The sequence below is a fragment of the Chaetodon auriga genome, chromosome 24 (assembly GCF_051107435.1).
Source record: "Chaetodon auriga isolate fChaAug3 chromosome 24, fChaAug3.hap1, whole genome shotgun sequence".
NCBI lineage: Eukaryota > Metazoa > Chordata > Actinopteri > Chaetodontiformes > Chaetodontidae > Chaetodon > Chaetodon auriga.
In genome coordinates this window covers 6,341,514-6,357,135 of record NC_135097.1, presented here as the reverse complement: position 1 = coordinate 6,357,135, position 15,622 = coordinate 6,341,514, and the positions used below count along the sequence as shown (strand labels likewise).

General features: G+C 44.1%; 2 protein-coding genes and 13 non-coding genes across 15 annotated transcripts; 1 reads left to right on the top strand and 14 right to left on the bottom strand.

Moving 5' to 3' along the window:
- The first annotated feature begins 1,052 nt into the window (after window positions 1–1,052).
- On the top strand, window positions 1,053–3,120 carry LOC143317126 (uncharacterized). The gene is made up of 5 exons (XM_076725099.1): window positions 1,053–1,106; window positions 1,214–1,410; window positions 1,533–1,633; window positions 1,887–2,042; window positions 2,141–3,120. Exons 2-5 carry the CDS (start codon window positions 1,233–1,235, stop codon window positions 2,600–2,602), a joined length of 897 nt encoding a protein of 298 aa, XP_076581214.1. The 5' UTR covers window positions 1,053–1,106; window positions 1,214–1,232; the 3' UTR covers window positions 2,603–3,120.
- A 1,760-nt stretch (window positions 3,121–4,880) lies between these two features.
- On the bottom strand, window positions 4,881–4,954 carry trnan-guu (transfer RNA asparagine (anticodon GUU)). Its single transcript has one exon. It is a non-coding gene; the product is annotated as a tRNA-Asn (tRNA).
- Window positions 4,955–6,082: 1,128 nt separating this feature from the next.
- On the bottom strand, window positions 6,083–6,156 carry trnan-guu (transfer RNA asparagine (anticodon GUU)). Its single transcript has one exon. It is a non-coding gene; the product is annotated as a tRNA-Asn (tRNA).
- Window positions 6,157–6,472: 316 nt separating this feature from the next.
- trnan-guu (transfer RNA asparagine (anticodon GUU)) lies at window positions 6,473–6,546 on the bottom strand. The gene has a single exon. It is a non-coding gene; the product is annotated as a tRNA-Asn (tRNA).
- A 372-nt stretch (window positions 6,547–6,918) lies between these two features.
- trnan-guu (transfer RNA asparagine (anticodon GUU)) lies at window positions 6,919–6,992 on the bottom strand. Its single transcript has one exon. It is a non-coding gene; the product is annotated as a tRNA-Asn (tRNA).
- A 331-nt stretch (window positions 6,993–7,323) lies between these two features.
- trnan-guu (transfer RNA asparagine (anticodon GUU)) lies at window positions 7,324–7,397 on the bottom strand. The gene has a single exon. It is a non-coding gene; the product is annotated as a tRNA-Asn (tRNA).
- A 646-nt stretch (window positions 7,398–8,043) lies between these two features.
- trnan-guu (transfer RNA asparagine (anticodon GUU)) lies at window positions 8,044–8,117 on the bottom strand. The gene has a single exon. It is a non-coding gene; the product is annotated as a tRNA-Asn (tRNA).
- Window positions 8,118–8,434: 317 nt separating this feature from the next.
- trnan-guu (transfer RNA asparagine (anticodon GUU)) lies at window positions 8,435–8,508 on the bottom strand. The gene has a single exon. It is a non-coding gene; the product is annotated as a tRNA-Asn (tRNA).
- A 372-nt stretch (window positions 8,509–8,880) lies between these two features.
- Window positions 8,881–8,954, bottom strand: trnan-guu (transfer RNA asparagine (anticodon GUU)). The gene has a single exon. It is a non-coding gene; the product is annotated as a tRNA-Asn (tRNA).
- A 282-nt stretch (window positions 8,955–9,236) lies between these two features.
- Window positions 9,237–9,310, bottom strand: trnan-guu (transfer RNA asparagine (anticodon GUU)). The gene has a single exon. It is a non-coding gene; the product is annotated as a tRNA-Asn (tRNA).
- Window positions 9,311–9,590: 280 nt separating this feature from the next.
- On the bottom strand, window positions 9,591–9,664 carry trnan-guu (transfer RNA asparagine (anticodon GUU)). The gene has a single exon. It is a non-coding gene; the product is annotated as a tRNA-Asn (tRNA).
- A 372-nt stretch (window positions 9,665–10,036) lies between these two features.
- On the bottom strand, window positions 10,037–10,110 carry trnan-guu (transfer RNA asparagine (anticodon GUU)). Its single transcript has one exon. It is a non-coding gene; the product is annotated as a tRNA-Asn (tRNA).
- A 331-nt stretch (window positions 10,111–10,441) lies between these two features.
- trnan-guu (transfer RNA asparagine (anticodon GUU)) lies at window positions 10,442–10,515 on the bottom strand. The gene has a single exon. It is a non-coding gene; the product is annotated as a tRNA-Asn (tRNA).
- A 229-nt stretch (window positions 10,516–10,744) lies between these two features.
- On the bottom strand, window positions 10,745–15,357 carry cirop (ciliated left-right organizer metallopeptidase). The gene is made up of 15 exons (XM_076725504.1): window positions 15,121–15,357; window positions 14,397–14,894; window positions 14,178–14,271; window positions 14,003–14,054; window positions 13,741–13,890; window positions 13,509–13,634; window positions 13,349–13,433; window positions 12,940–13,085; window positions 12,677–12,860; window positions 12,443–12,512; window positions 12,232–12,328; window positions 11,474–11,581; window positions 11,252–11,389; window positions 11,057–11,166; window positions 10,745–10,974 (listed from the first exon to the last, which is right to left on the bottom strand). The coding sequence occupies exons 2-15, from the start codon at window positions 14,797–14,799 to the stop codon at window positions 10,779–10,781; spliced, it is 1,959 nt and encodes a 652-aa protein (XP_076581619.1). The 5' UTR covers window positions 14,800–14,894; window positions 15,121–15,357; the 3' UTR covers window positions 10,745–10,778.
- On the bottom strand, window positions 11,826–11,899 carry trnan-guu (transfer RNA asparagine (anticodon GUU)). Its single transcript has one exon. It is a non-coding gene; the product is annotated as a tRNA-Asn (tRNA).
- Window positions 15,358–15,622: the final 265 nt, after the last annotated feature.

Below are 15,622 nucleotides of genomic sequence, written 5' to 3'. Positions count from 1 at the left end.
GCCGTCTGTCGGTCTTTATAGCCCCTAAAAATATCATGCACTCCTATTATTCACTGCTAATGAATGATAATAACCAGCACTTGTAGCCCCCTGACATTGCTTCACCTCTTCATTGGCTTCATTTTGCAAACTTTTCACTCACTGTTGTATTTCCTGTATTTTTTGTTATCATTAAAGTCAGTTTTATGGCAGTGCAGAAGGAAACCGCATTAAGAAGCCAAGTAAGGCTTCCTTCCTTTTTTGAAGGTGCAAATGTGACATGTAACCCTGCTGATGACTCTGTACAGGTCTAATTAGGGTTTTATTGAGAGCCTTTGGGCGTGTTCTTCATTAAATGTCTCCATCTTCAGCAGTGATGGAGACATCAGACTACAGACGTGCCAAATCTAACAGGGCACCAGAAAGGTTTGAGCAGAAGTAAACAGTCAAAGCATTATAAAATCTGTTTTTGAATGTCCTTACTCTTTAGGACTAACACCCGAGCGAGACACATTTCATTGGACCCTACGTGCAGGGCTGTGTCTCGAGCACGCAGGGACCGTCTACAAATGTGAAAAAACGAAAAGATACACGACAAAAAATACTCAGTAACTTCCCTGTTATATAGTGCAGCCTCACCTAAATCACCCCACACACCCATGGTCTCCTGATGGTCATACTACAGCACTTACATTGGGAAAATGCGCTTTTTAGTAATTTGGGGGAATTTTTAATAGGACAAATATTCAATAATTTCACTGTTAGATGGTGGAGTGTCACAAAAATCACCTCACATGTCGCTGCAACACTTACACTTTGGCGTCACTGCACTGTATGACAGTGAAGTTATTGAATATTGATCCCAATAAAAAATCCCCAAAATAAGGCAAAATGGTTATTGTTTGTAATCTAAATGTTGCAGTATAGCCATCAGGAGACGACGCATGTGCGAGCTGATTTTTGTAACACCGCCTAACACTGCCGTTCTTGAATAGTTTTCCCGTCTGTCTTTTCGTTTTTGAACTTTGTAGACGGTCCCTGCGCGCTCGCTTCATAGCCGCTCAGAAGCAGCATCCACAGTCATTCGTCTCGCGCGGAGGACGGCGCGCGCAGTCGGTGCAAAAGAGGTATCGTTTGCGCATCTACAACGTTTCGTTCATGAGCGCTTGATCATCGAATTTGTGAGTGTTTTTGCAAATTTGACCGAAGTGTTTTATTTTCGCCCCACTAACAGCGGAAAGAGCAACGACAGCATGTTGAACATGTTAACTCGTTTGGCTGGTTTCGTGCCACCTCCGGCCAAGATCGAAAGCGATGTGATAATCCAACCGAGGACTGTCCCCAGAGCCCCGACCAGCAACGGACAGGAAAAGTGTTACGACCCCCAGGACAAAACGCTTCAATTTACCGATGAAGATGATGTCTTAGACTGTAAGTCAAATGTAAAATATCACCACTGAGCGGCGGAGAAGCTTCTGCTGTCTGATTTATTTGCACATCGCCTGCTTTGAAGTGTTTGCGTTATCTTCTCTTCCTGTTTGTTTGTCTCGTAGTTCTTTATGAAGGCTTCCGGTCTAAGAAGGCGAAGATGTCCTGCGGTCACGGCGTCACTCCGATGTCTCTGACCGCCTGGTGCCGCAGGTTGCTGGACGAGGTGCGCTCTTTACGCGCCACGTACAATGCATAGCGGCGGTTTGTTTAATGAAATAGTCATTTCATAGTGAAAATAGAGTTTTGATATTTAATTATGAGCTGATAGGAGAGAAAAAGTTTCATTTAGCATTTAGAAAAACGTTGAGTTGTGGGAAATCAAACGCTTTATTTCCGAAGGTGCAGGTTTGAACTTGAAATAACTGCAGCTTAAGAGCAATTTTCACTCTCTCGTGTGTTTCTTTTTAATATTTAAGGGTGACTGCAGATTTGTGTGTGGCCAAACCAACTGTAATGTTATGTGGCCGTATGCGGAAGTTTGCAAGATGGCTCTCCTGACCTCGGATGAGAGGGATTACTTTGAGAGGAAAATGTTCAGTAACGCTGCCAGCAGTTACTTGAATTCAAAAGAGGTAAGTATCTCAGTTACATTATCTATTGATGCCGAGCGCACAGGTCCAGCCTTTAAAACGCATCTCGTTCTGTTTTTTCATATAACTTCTCTTAACAGTGTCCTGGCTGCAAGACTAACGTGGTGAGAGCTGACCTCTATGACCTGAGTGTCAAATGCACAGTGTGCACAGCCGAGAGAGGCAGCACTTATCTGTTCTGCTGGCAGTGTTTGAAACAATGGAAAGGTCCAGTGCCACGTTCAGACCGCTGCCAAAATGATGGCTGCACCAATCAGCTCCTGGAAAGGCTGAGAAACTGCCCGGATATCAAGTTTGAGGATGTGAGGGGCGTCTCCGGCTGTCCCTCCACCCGTGCCTGCCCCAAATGTGGGTTGGTGGTGGAGCATAACGGTGCTCGGTGTAAAAACATCACATGTCCAAGGTGTAAGGTGGAGTTCTGTTTCGTGTGCCTGCAAACCACGGTAGCCTGCCAGAGGCAAAACCCAAACTCTTATTACTCAGGCTGCAGTACTGGTGTGGCACCGAGACAGACCTCCATACCTGCCTGCCGCATGACTTAATTCTGTTGATTTAAAACAGAAAAACAAACACAACTTGTACCTTTTTCTGTTTTGTCTTTTGGGAAAAAGGTGAACCGTTGTTGTTTCCTGCCTGCCTTTGTGTTTTGCATTTAGGTTCCACCCTTTGATTCTCTGCAGCCCCGCATACACAAGAGTGTGACTAACTCAATCCCACACCAGCTTTCATTAAGTTAGAAGATCTTTTGTGTACTCGTACTAAAATTTAGCAACTTCCTTCCTTCCACAATTTAAATATTTAGAGTGAGTTTGTACTTCAGAATGAAAATCATCAGCCTGTTGAAATGTATCTGCTCTTGTAAGAATCGTTTTGCTTAAGCTTCTTAAAAATCAAATTTTTATTGTAGGTAGTCAGTTTGATCTCTATAATACCTTTATTCAATCTGTTAAGTTCACATATGATAGTTTTGTTTCTGATTATTTGTTTGTTCTGCTACATTGCTGCCTTCCCTGTAACATAAAGATCAATAAAGATACTGCTCTGGTCCAAAGTGGACAGGAAATGTCACGGTGTGAAGTCCTTTCTAAAGCATGCATATGGGCCTTATTATATAGGCAGCAACGCCCTGCTTACCTCATGATGAAAGCAGGACGTGTATAGACACCATCTGATGGACAAGCATGTCAGGGTGACAGATGATAGATATGTTTCATCAGGACAGACGGCTTTAAGGAGTTACAAAGACACATAATGACATTTGAATTACATTTTAATATAGACTGAGGAGGGTTTTTTTTTTTTTACATTCAAGTGATTAAAAACGTCCAAGCAGGCAATACTAGCTTGTAAACAACAGGGACTTTGAACAAATGGCACTGGGTTTGGTCATCAGAACACTGATCTTCCATTGCTGAGCTTCTTTTCTCCGTCCCCCTTCACATCAGAGTCCTCCGGGCATCTGCAGCAGTGTGTGAATAATGGACATGTGTCGGATTCCATAGGAAAACAGTGTGTGGTTGTCCTCCAGTTGCTCCTTTCCGAACACCACCCGGATCTCAGAATCTTAGAGGCAAACAAAAACAGCGTTTATTTCTGGCTCATCTGGAAAGTCAGTCAGCGCCAGTATGTGTTCCAATACTTTCGGTTTCCCATTTCCAAAGAGCAGCGCACAGCCGCTTCCCGGAATCTCTAATTTCTCCTTCATTATCATATCACTCTTCTTTAAATTACGCCTTTAGTTTATTACTTTGCTTCAACATATTACGACGTTTGCGCTTAATGAGGCCATGCGTATGTGTGCGTATCTGTCAGGTGCAATGTAGTTAAGTGGCAAAGTTGGATCACTGATGTGTTCATCAGCTCTTCAAACCAACTTCAAGTATCGTGCTGTTTACAAGATATTTAAAGTGATAAAAAGAAAAAAAAAATGGCTGAATTAGTTATAAATACAGCCCTAAACATTGAAATATATATACAGCCTATAATCACGTGTCAGGCGTGATTACAAGCTGCAAACACTTCTTTAGCCACAACTGCGATTATTCGGTTACAAGAAACGTTGAAGTCTCTCAAAGACATACCTTCGCTGTTGCCACGCATATGAAGGTTTGTGTATTCACACGTTATGACTGTTTGATGCCTATACAAGTAGCTGTACATGATCATGAACAGTGGACCGTGAACGCACCATTCTGCTACGGTTCTTTTTTTTAATCATAGCAATGTAAGAACAACCTGCTCCTGGATCTGCATGACAGCGTCTGTCAATCATAGCTTCATGACAAATTAGATGACACTTACCTGTCCTGAATTCTTGAATGATTTTCATTTTTAATTGCGCTACAGTTATCGTCCTCATCTCTTCTTCAGTAGAGCACAAGTCGATGATCTTCTCCGCTTTTTTGGGTCCGACGACTCTGACTTGGAACCTCATGTCGCCGCTTTGCCGTGCAGGGAGGACTGTAGTGCTCTTCAGACAGGCTGATATCTGAAAGTGAAACTGTAGGTTACAGATACATAAACGGCGTCTGCTGAGGTTTTTTTTTTTTTTTTTTTTCACGTGACTTGACTGCACACAAATGAACGGCGGAAGAAAGCGGAAAGCTTCACAGTCCTGTTATTTAGGCGAATTTGAGTGAGTAGTGTGGAAAGACTCTTGACATCTTTTGCATGGAGTGTCTCCACTCTCTGCAAACCAGTAATATATTTGATTTTGTCTGTAATGGTCAGCCCTGTAAACACACCACTTCATTCATTACCCTCTCCCCTGATCATGACTGTCAGTTTTGAAGCATTAGTGTCGGTCAGTTAAGATGAAAACGTCCCTGGGTGGGCTCGAACCACCAACCTTTCGGTTAACAGCCGAACGCGCTAACCGATTGCGCCACAGAGACTTTTTTGGGACGAAAATCAGGGGGTGTGGCCTCGACCTTGAAGCCCCGCCCACCCACCTGTGTAATTGACTGAGCCATGGGCAGAAGCTTTGTTCAGTCTAACAGTATAACGGTCTGTCAAATGCAAAGAAATGAAACCCCTTATCTAAGTGAAAATAGCACAAAGACAACACATCAAATGTTGATGCTGTCATTTTGAAAGACTGCAGGCAGGTCAGTTTATCAGCCGGACTCTGACTACAGTTATGCTGTTGGAATACATGCAGAATGTGGTTTGGCATTGTCCTGCGGAGATAAGCAAGGCCTTCCCTGACAAGGACGTCGTCTACTAGGCAGCATGCGTTGCTCCAAAACCTGCATATATATGGTTCGGCATTAACGGCGCCTTCACGAATGTGCCGGTTAGCCATGCCATGTGCACTAATGCTCCCCCATACCATCACAGATTCTGGCCTCTGAACTGTCTGCTGATAACAAGCCTGATCCTGTCACAGAGTGGTGAACCCCTCCCCATCTTCACTTCAGAAAGACTCAGCCTGTCTGGGAGGCTCTTTTTATACCCAATCATGTTACTCACCTGTTGCCAGTTAATGTGATTCATTGTGAGAAGTTCCACCAGGTGCTTTCTTTTGTTGCCGCTGTCACTTTGTTTGCCACTTTTGTTGCAACTTTTTTTGAAATGTGTTGCTGGCATCAGATTCAAAATGAAAATATCATTTTCAAAAAACATGAAACTCCTCAGTTTCAACATTTGATGTCTTGTCTTTGCACTATTTTTCATTAAATATGAGGTTTCAGTGTTTTGCAAATCATCACATGGTGTTTCTATTTACATTTTACACAGCATCCCAGCTTTTTTGGAAATGGGTTGTATTTAATCCTTATTTCTGTAACCATCACAGACATCACTTAATTGCTTTACATAAAGGTACTTGGTTAGTTTGGATGAAAATGTCTTTCAGTGGGCTTGAACTGCCAACCTTTCAGCTATTTATATTGTTAACCATTACTTACTAAACTCATAGGTTTTGCTCTCACCTTCACACCCTCCTCATTACAAATGATAATTGTCAGTGTACTGTCAGATTTGGAATATTAGTTTGTCTACCTGCTCAGTTAAGATGAAAACGTCCCTGGGTGGGCTTGAACCACCAACCTTTCGGTTAACAGCCGAACGCGCTAACCGATTGCGCCACAGGGACTCTTTGAAAGGGAAATCAGTGGGTGTGGCCTCGATTGTGAAGCCCCACCCATCTGCTTTTGCAGTTGACTGGGCCATGGGCAGAAGCTTTATTCATGGCATTAAAATTTTCATGTGCGGAAAGCAGTTCACAGATTATTCCAGAGTAAGCAGATGTATTGAGTGTTTTTTTATACTTGGTTCATCCAGGAAGGTCTTAATCTGAACTTCCTGAATTCATAGGTTTTGCTTTCACCCTCTCACCCCTCCTCGTTATGATTATCAGTGTAGTGTGTAATGCTAAGTACTTTCCTCTACCTGGTCAGTTAAGAGGAAAACGTCCCTGGGTGGGCTTGAACCACCAACCTTTCGGTTAACAGCCGAACGCGCTAACCGATTGCGCCACAGAGACATCTTTGGAGTGGATTATAGGGGGTGTGGTCTCAGTCTTCAAGCCACACCCACCTGAAGTCAGACTGGGCAGTAAGACATTTGTGAGGCAGCTGCTTCAATCAGGCATTTTGAACTGAGCATTTATGCCAGAAAACTGTTAATAAACTGATTATTACACACCACAGTGCAGCTGTAAGCACATGTATTAAGTGTTTATTAATGTATTTGGTCCACATCTATCTATGAACAAGCTTAAAGTGTTTGAGCACAGCCAGAGGAGGCGTTGTCCAGAGGATTTTCCCAGAAATCATCAGAAGAAGTGGTCTGTAGTTCTTTTTCTGACAATAGTTTGCACATTTACATTTAGCTACCTGATCAGGCAAGATGAAAACGTCCCTGGGTGGGCTTGAACCACCAACCTTTCGGTTAACAGCCGAACGCGCTAACCGATTGCGCCACAGAGACTCTTTTGGGGTTAATTCCAAGGGGTGTTGCCTCGATCTTGAAGCCCCACCCATCTGCTTTCCTGCAATTGACTGAGCCATGGGCAGAAGCTTTATTCATGGCATTTAAATTTTCATATGCAGGAAACAGGTAATCAATGTATTATTACACATCACAGTGCAGCTATAAGCGGATGTATTAAGCGTTTATTAATATATTTGGTCCATCCAGGAAGGTTTTCATCTAAACTTACTGAACTCATAGGTTTTGTTCTCACCCTCAGACCCCTCCTCGTTATGCTTATTAGTGTAGTGTGGAGAGCTTTTGTCTTCCTGGTCAGATAAGAGGAAAACGTCCCTGGGTGGGCTTGAACCACCAACCTTTCGGTTAACAGCCGAACGCGCTAACCAATTGCGCCACAGAGACTCCTTTGGGGTGGTCTATAGGGGGTGTGGCCTCAGTCTTCAAGCCACACCCACCTGAAGTCAGACTGGGGAGTAAAACATTTGTAAGGCAGCAGGTGCAAATAGAAACAGAATGTGATGATATGCAAAGCAATGAAACCTCACATTTACTGAAAATAGCACAAAGACAGTACATCAAATGTTGAAAATGAGAAATTTCAAGCTGCTTCCTCATTTTTAATTTCATGCCAGCAACACGTTTCAAAACAGTTGGGAGAAGGTCATGTTCTCTACTCTGTAGCATCACCTCTTCTTTTAAGATGACTGGAAGCGTTTGTGAACTGAGGAACCAGTTGCTGTCATTTCTAAAATGGAATGTTTTCTCATTCATTCTTGATGTAACAGGGTTGTATTTGATCTTTATGTCTGTGACCATCACCAAGATCATGGTCACCACTTCATTCATTTACATAAAGTTATATGGTTAGTTCAAATAAAACAGGCCTTCAGTTGGACTGAACTGGCAACCATTAGGGTAATTATACTGCTAACATTGACTTCCTGAACTCATAGGTTTTGTTCTCACCTTCTCATTGCTCCTCATTATGATTACGAATGTTCTTTCTGATGTTGACTAGCCTCTTCTAACCGATCAGCTAAGAGGAAAACGTCCCTGGGTGGGCTTGAACCACCAACCTTTCGGTTAACAGCCGAACGCGCTAACCGATTGCGCCACAGAGACTTGTTTGAGGGGGAAATCAGTGGGTGTGGCCTCGATCGTGAAGCCCCACCCATCTGCTTTTGCAATTCACTGAGTCATGGGCGGAAGCTTCATTCATGGCATTTAAATTTTCATGTTCAGAAAAGAGTTCATGGATTATTACACACAAAGCAGATGTATTGAGTGTTTTTTTATACTTGGTTCATCCAGGAAGGTCTTAATCTGAACTTCATGAACTCATAGGTTTTGCTTTCACCCTCTCACCCCTCCTCGTTATGATTATCAGTGCAGTGTATAATGCTAAGTACTTTCCTCTACCTGGTCAGTTAAGAGGAAAACGTCCCTGGGTGGGCTTGAACCACCAACCTTTCGGTTAACAGCCGAACGCGCTAACCAATTGCGCCACAGAGACTTCTTTGGAGTGAACTATAGGGGGTGTGCTCTCAGTCTTCAAGCCACACCCACCTGAAGTCAGACTGGGCAGTAAGACATTTGTGAGGCAGCTGCTTCAATCAGGCATTTTGAACTGAGCATTTATGCCAGAAAACTGTTAATAAACTGATTATTACACACCACAGTGCAGCTGTAAGCACATGTATTAAGTGTTTATTAATGTATTTGGTCCACATCTATCTATGAACAAGTTTAAAGTGTTTGAGGACAGCCAGAGGAGGAGTTGTCCAGAGCATTTTCCCAGAAATCATCAGAGGAAGTGGTCTGTAGTTCTCTTTCTGACAATAGTTTGCTCGTTTACATTTGTCTACCTGGTCCGTCAAGATGAAAACGTCCCTGGGTGGGCTTGAACCACCAACCTTTCGGTTAACAGCCGAACGCGCTAACCGATTGCGCCACAGAGACTCTTTTGGGGCGAAAGCTAGGGGGTGTGGCCTCGATGTTGAAGCCCCACCCATCTACTTTTGTGATTGACTTATTTAAATGTGCAGAAAACAGTCAATTAACAGATTATTAATCACCACAGTGTCATTGTAAGCAGATGTACTAAGTTTCTAAGTTTTTTTTTATATTTGGTCCATCCAGAAAGGTCTTCATCTAAACTTCCTGTCACCCCTCCTTATTATGATTATCAGTGCAGTGTGTAATGTTGACTACTTTCCTCTATCTGGTCAGTTAAGAGGAAAACGTCCCTGGGTGGGCTTGAACCACCAACCTTTCGGTTAACAGCCGAACGCGCTAACCGATTGCGCCACAGAGACTCCTTTGAAGGGGAAAACAGTGGGTGTGGCCTCGATTGTGAAGCCCCACCCATCTGCTTTTGCAGTTGACCGGGCCATGCAGTTCACCGATTATTACAGAGTAAGCAGATGTATTGGGTGTTTTTTTTATACTTGGTTCATCCAGGAAGGTCTTAATCTGAACTTCATGAAGTCAAAGGTTTTGCTATCACCCTCTCACCCCTCCTCATTATGATTATCAGTGTAGTGTGTAATGCTAAGTACTTTCTTACTTACTCTACCTGGTCTGTTAAGAGGAAAACGTCCCTGGGTGGGCTTGAACCACCAACCTTTCGGTTAACAGCCGAACGCGCTAACCGATTGCGCCACAGAGACATCTTTGGGGTGGCCTATAGGGGGTCTGACTTCAGTCTTCAAGCCACACCCACCTGAAGTCAGACTGGGCAGTAAGACATTTGTAAGGCAGAAGCTTCAATCAGGCATTTTGAACTGAGCATTTATGCCAGAAAACTGTTAATAAACTGATTATTACACACCACAGTGCAGCTGTAAGCACATTTATTAAGTGTTTATTAATGTATTTGGTCCACATCTATCTATGAACAAGTTTAAAGTGTTTGAGCACAGCCAGAGGAGGCGTTGTGCAGAGGATTTTCCCAGAAATCATCAGAAGAACTGGTCTGTAGTTCTTTTTCTGACAATAGTTTGCACATTTACATTTAGCTACCTGATCAGTCAAGATGAAAACGTCCCTGGGTGGGCTTGAACCACCAACCTTTCGGTTAACAGCCGAACGCGCTAACCGATTGCGCCACAGAGACATCTTTGGGGTAAATTCCAAGGGGTGTGGCCTCGATCTTGAAGCCCCACCCATCTGCTTTCCTGCAATTGACTGAGCCATGGGCAGAAGCTTTATTCATGGCATTTAAATTTTCATGTGCAGAAAACAGGTAATTAATGGATTATTACAAAACACAGTGTAGCTATAAGCAGATGTATTAAGGGTTTATTAATATATTTGGTCCATCCAGGAAGGTCTTCATCTAAACTTACTGAACTCATAGGTTTTGCTCTCACCCTCAGACCCCTCCTCGTTATGCTTATCAGTGTAGTGGGGAGAACTTTTGTCCTCCTGGTCAGTTAAGATGAAAACGTCCCTGGGTGGGCTTGAACCACCAACCTTTCGGTTAACAGCCGAACGCGCTAACCAATTGCGCCACAGAGACTGCTTTGAGGGTGAAATCAGTGGGTGTCGCCTCGATCTTGAAGCCCCACCCACTTGTGTTTGCTGTTTACTTCTACTGTTTCTTACCTCCACTGTTTACTTTGATGATCACTATAATGTCTTGAGTCATTAGTTAATGGTATATTTACTGGTTGTTTTGCCCCGTTTTCTGATGATGCTAGTTTGAATTAAAATGATCATTTGACCTGAGAAAAAAAAACACAAGCCATCAAAATCATAGTTTATTTCAACACTGAAAGTTTACTACGCATCGCTGTGATCGTCTGGGCCCGGGTGGATCCTGACCCTGCAGGGGCAACGTTTCCTGTAAGACACCATGACTGCAGCCAGGAGACACGGAGCAGCAGCGATGCCGAAAGCTGTGGCCACAGTGAGGTCTGAAGATCTGAGGAGCATCCAGGTCCAATTCTGGGCTGAAGTCAAAGCCTCATACGGATCACTGAACAAAAAACCGAGGACATAAGGTTACTGGTTGCAGGTGACTATAAAGCCAATAGGTGCTTGTTTAAAGTCATACTTGCCTTGTGATAGAAGCAGGAAATGTACTGACATCATCTGAGGAAGGAGCAACATCAGCGTACAGACATAACCTCCTGTCAGGGCAGGAAACTAAACCCTGGTATCCTGTTATCTGACGGTTTAGGACACAAAAGATAAAATAAAATACTTATACTGTAGTTACATTCTGTATGTTGTCATGTCCAGCATCACGTTACCTGAGTGGTGCCCCCTGCTGGACAGTCCACCCATTCAGAGCCGGACACCTGGATCTGATACCTGTTCAGTCCAGCACATCTGTGTCTGTAACAACGTCCCTCCACAGAGCTGTTGAACAAAAGAAACTCACTGTGGTTCTGATGGGTGGAGAAAGGAGAAACTCATGTTAAACTAAGAAAACAGTTGTTGACAAGCAATTACACAAACACACACACACACACCTGTCTGGTCAGGCTTGAGAAGAAGCAGCGGCTGTCAAAGCCAAAGATCTCACCGCTCCAGTCCTCTTCAGCTGACTTCCTGCCATTTTCATCTTTCCAACATTCACTCTGTAGGACAAAGAGTGAACATGTGCAATGGCAACAAAGTATCACAGACTGTAATGGATGGCACAAGAAACAGAAGTGCAGCCTTTTACACAGAGTGTCTCTACTTCTTTGCTTCGCTCCTAGTTTTGCATCATGGCCAGTCTGTCTGATCAAAGATGTCCTGTTCAACATATCTGATCTTAGCTGTCAGTGTACTGTCTGATTAGAGGTGTTAGTTTGTCTACCTGGTCAGTTAAGATGAAAACGTCCCTGGGTGGGCTCGAACCACCAACCTTTCGGTTAACAGCCGAACGCGCTAACCGATTGCGCCACAGAGACTCCTTTGGAGTAAGAATGAGTGGGTGTGGCCTCAATCTTGAAGCCCCACCAATCTGCTATTCATGGAAATTAAATTTTTATGTGCAGAAAACAGTTAATCAATGGATTATCACACACCACAGTGTAGTTGTAAGCAGATATATTTGGTCCATCAGGGAGATCTTTATCTAAACTAAGCAGGTAACTTCTCTCTACCACAGTGTTGTCACAATAAAAAAAAAAAAAGTCCAGAAAAAAATAAGAAAAACTATTTCCTTTATTCTATAATCTGAAGGATATTGTTTGATGAAGATGATTTTAAAGAAAGTGACATGAGAGGACAGAAAACTTACTCCACTTTTGAGGGGTTTATACACTCCACAGCCCTCCAGGTATTGGTCAGTCTGGCACTCCCCCTTGTGGAGGTGAAGATAATGACACCCGACTCCACTGAGAATAATACAAATGTTAGTGGTGGAAATGTATGTAAAGAAAAAAGTGACCAAAATTGATTTTAAAAAATAAGTTGCTGGGTAGAAATCAAACACATAATTATAAATCCACCTGCTGGTGCAGAAAAAGGACGAGGACTTGTTCTTACAGGTTGACAGAGAACCAAACATGGCTCCTTCACCTGAAAAAAACACATTCATCTTTAAGTTTAAGCTTTTTTCCCCCTGTAAACAATCTTAAAACACATGAGACAGGTTGTCTTCTTCCTGTTTGACATTTTATTGAAGTTATCATAAAATTCATGCAGATTTTACATGAAACTCTGCACACTGCATCTTTGCCTACCATCTCCCCAGATGAGACCCTGCGCCCGGCTGAGGTTGGCACTGTACCAGCCGGTATCCTGGAATGCAGCCAGGGTGGCCGGGTCGATCCGGACCGTGGTCGAGTCCCCCAGCACCGCCGCCATGATGGAGCCCTGCAGGACCCGGGACTCCCAGTGAGAGGACGCTCTGCCTGGAGGCACATCCTGAAGACAGAGAGTGTAAAACATGTCAGGGGAACGCATGAGAAATCTGGAAAAAGGTTCACCTGGAGCTGCGCAGTACCAGGTTCTCCAGCGGCCCTCCTAGCTCAGGGTCGGCAGATGCAAGGTGCCTCTGCAGGGCTGAGATGACGGACGGGGTGTAAATCCTCATCTGGCCTGATCCATCAGGGTGAGTCACTTTTCCTCGAGAAGAACAGCCACCTCCTCCTGCAACACAACTCAAAGAAAAACCCATGAGAAGAGCCGTTTTCTGACCGATGTGAGTTCAAATGTGGAGCAGACTTGCTTGTTAAAGATGTTTTATAGAATTTGGCCCATGTGGGTATGTATTCCACTGTTTTTTGTCATACTTTATTGTTGTGCAATGTTCAAATCCACATTTTCCCACATAAAGCATATAGACACACATATTAATGTAATAGCACATAATGTATTAAGTGCGATAAGATTATCAAAATGTGTTTAAAAACCTGGAGAAGTGGAGGAGCAGTCTGTCCAGGTGTGGAAGAGATGTTTAGAGAAACCGAGTGCATGAAACAGCTCATGGATCACAGTCTGCAAAACAGATGTACGTGGATGATTCAGCATGTTAACACACGAGAAGAATTGCTGTTAAATGACTTATGGTACCTGTACAGTAGCGCGGTGTCTGTATGTGGCGGCTGTCAGCCTGTCCCTGCAGATGACCACCACCCCGGCCACAGGTCGTCCACCGCTGTCCGTCTGGCAGTGGACAGCGTAGGCCAACACGTTCGGCTGAGGACATAAGGAGATTTGAGTCTAAGGTAATCAAAGGTGAATGTGTTAACGTTTTTGTTCTCTGATATGTGTTAAGCTTTCAGTGTTTTCAGTGGGTGTTTACCTCCGCTCTGCACTTGTCAGTGGCCTGTACGTGGAGGTACAGCAGGAAGTCGGTGTCGGGGAGACCAGCACCTCCAGGACGGAGCTCAGTCCTACGAGGTGAATCAGCCTCGGTGTAAATATCACATCCAGCCAGGTGATCATCTGGGATCTGTTAGTAACAGGGATGGCAAACAACAACGTATTTGGTGCTCGATTTTAAGCTTTTTTTGCGTACGTGCCGTGTATGTCTGTGTACACAAATCATTCAATCTGATTCTTACGGTCACATCCAGGCAGGTCTCAGATCTGTAGTTGTTGTTGGCACGACCACACCTGGAGGAAGAAACATGGGACTTTTTAAATTCATTTTCACAATAAATAGTGCCCAGTGAGAGGGGAAAGGATGGCCGTGCAAATACGAAGGACACACACACACCGAGGCTACTGTATACACACCTGTTGTAGTTGGCAGTGCTTGAATTCCTCCAGAGAAACTTGCAGTACTTGTTGATGTCTCTGCTGAGCAACAGTGGACCCTGAACTCTGTTCACTACTGACAGATCAACAGTTCATGATAGTACATGTTAGTGTGTGTGTGTGTGTGTGTGTGTGTGTGTGTGTGTATGTGTGTGTGTGTATGTGTGTGTGTGGGTGGGTGGGTGGTCTGTTCTTCACCTGACAGTAAAGAAGACACCATCCTCACAGCCTCATCCACAGCTGCCTCCAGCCTCTCCTTCTCAGCCTCTGATAGGTTGTTGCTCTCCCTCGGAATCCAGCTCCGGATCCTGATTGGCTGGGGTGAGGCGGTAGTGGGCGGTGCTGACTCTCTCAGGCTTCTCCTCTCTCTCACTGACAGGCCATGCAGAGGTGATGCCCTCCATCCTGGACGACTGTCTTGTTGCCCGGCCCGGGCTCTGAGCCTGGGCTCGTCTGGGTGGATGGGTGCAGCTCGGACCACCCTGATCTGGTCCTGAACATCATCAAAGATGCACTTCTGCAGGGTGCTGGGGAACTCCATCACCACCACCATTACCACCAGCATCCCCACCCAGAGTCTCTGGGGTGGAGGTAAAATCATAATTATAGCCGGAACCTCTTTCAGGGTCACAACGACGATGACGATTTGCTGTTGGCTGAGGAGCTTTCGTTCACGCAAAGCGACAACGTGTTCTCCTGGTGGGTGAAGATCAGAGTATCCCACATGTGACAGCGAGACTTAAACTAACATCCAAGAACATAAAGATTCAGATTCAGATTTTACTGCAAAGACGACTTTATCATAACGTAAAACTAAAGGCTGAGAGTGTAAAATGCGACTTTTGTCCTTCCACATACTGTAAATCTAAAGTGAAGCTAAAATTAAAGGTTATTATTAGCAGGTTTTAGCTCATTGGCTCACCTTGCTATCAGGAGTCAGGCCATGCATCTGCTGGAGCAGCTGTTGAAATGCAGAGCAAGTTTCAGCTCCAGCCATCACCTTCCAGCATCGTTAATCTAGCAATTAAATCCAATGTGTTCCAATTACCTCGTAGGTGAACGCGACCTCAGTCCAGCCATGTGCTCTCAATCCTTTATCCTACACACCGCAGTGAGGATCTGAACTCGTTTCACCCACTGAAGCGCTCTCTCAGAAGTCGGTGAATTTCAAGAGGACTTTTGAATACAAAGCACAATGCAGGACTGTTTGCTGTTACTGAGGCGTCAGCTCTTCTCTTACAGTACTTTGCTCACCCACCCGACCCCCGACACACAAAACATAAAACACACGACACCCAACAATTAAAAGTGCAAATCGTTTAATCTCAGCCACGTTTTACTTATATACAGTGAAGTTGACCCTAATAAACCATAAAATCACTTTCTCTCTTATTTAACTCATTACATCGCAAATTTAAAACTTC

What these genes read in the sequence shown, in the direction of transcription:
- cirop (XM_076725504.1), bottom strand. Translation starts at nt 14,799, where the DNA reads ATGATTTTACCTCCACCCCAGAGACTCTGGGTGGGGATGCTGGTGGTA. An exon ending in GGTGTCTTCTTTACTGTCAG is followed by an intron (nt 14,272 to 14,396) that starts GTGAAGAACAGA and finishes ATCTGTCAGTAG; the next exon opens with TGAACAGAGTTCAGGGTCCA. An exon ending in CAGCAGGGGGCACCACTCAG is followed by an intron (nt 11,167 to 11,251) that starts GTAACGTGATGC and finishes CTAAACCGTCAG; the next exon opens with ATAACAGGATACCAGGGTTT.
- LOC143317126 (XM_076725099.1), top strand. Translation starts at nt 1,233, where the DNA reads ATGTTGAACATGTTAACTCGTTTGGCTGGTTTCGTGCCACCTCCGGCC. An exon ending in TGAAGATGATGTCTTAGACT is followed by an intron (nt 1,411 to 1,532) that starts GTAAGTCAAATG and finishes TTTGTCTCGTAG; the next exon opens with TTCTTTATGAAGGCTTCCGG. An exon ending in GCCGCAGGTTGCTGGACGAG is followed by an intron (nt 1,634 to 1,886) that starts GTGCGCTCTTTA and finishes TTAATATTTAAG; the next exon opens with GGTGACTGCAGATTTGTGTG.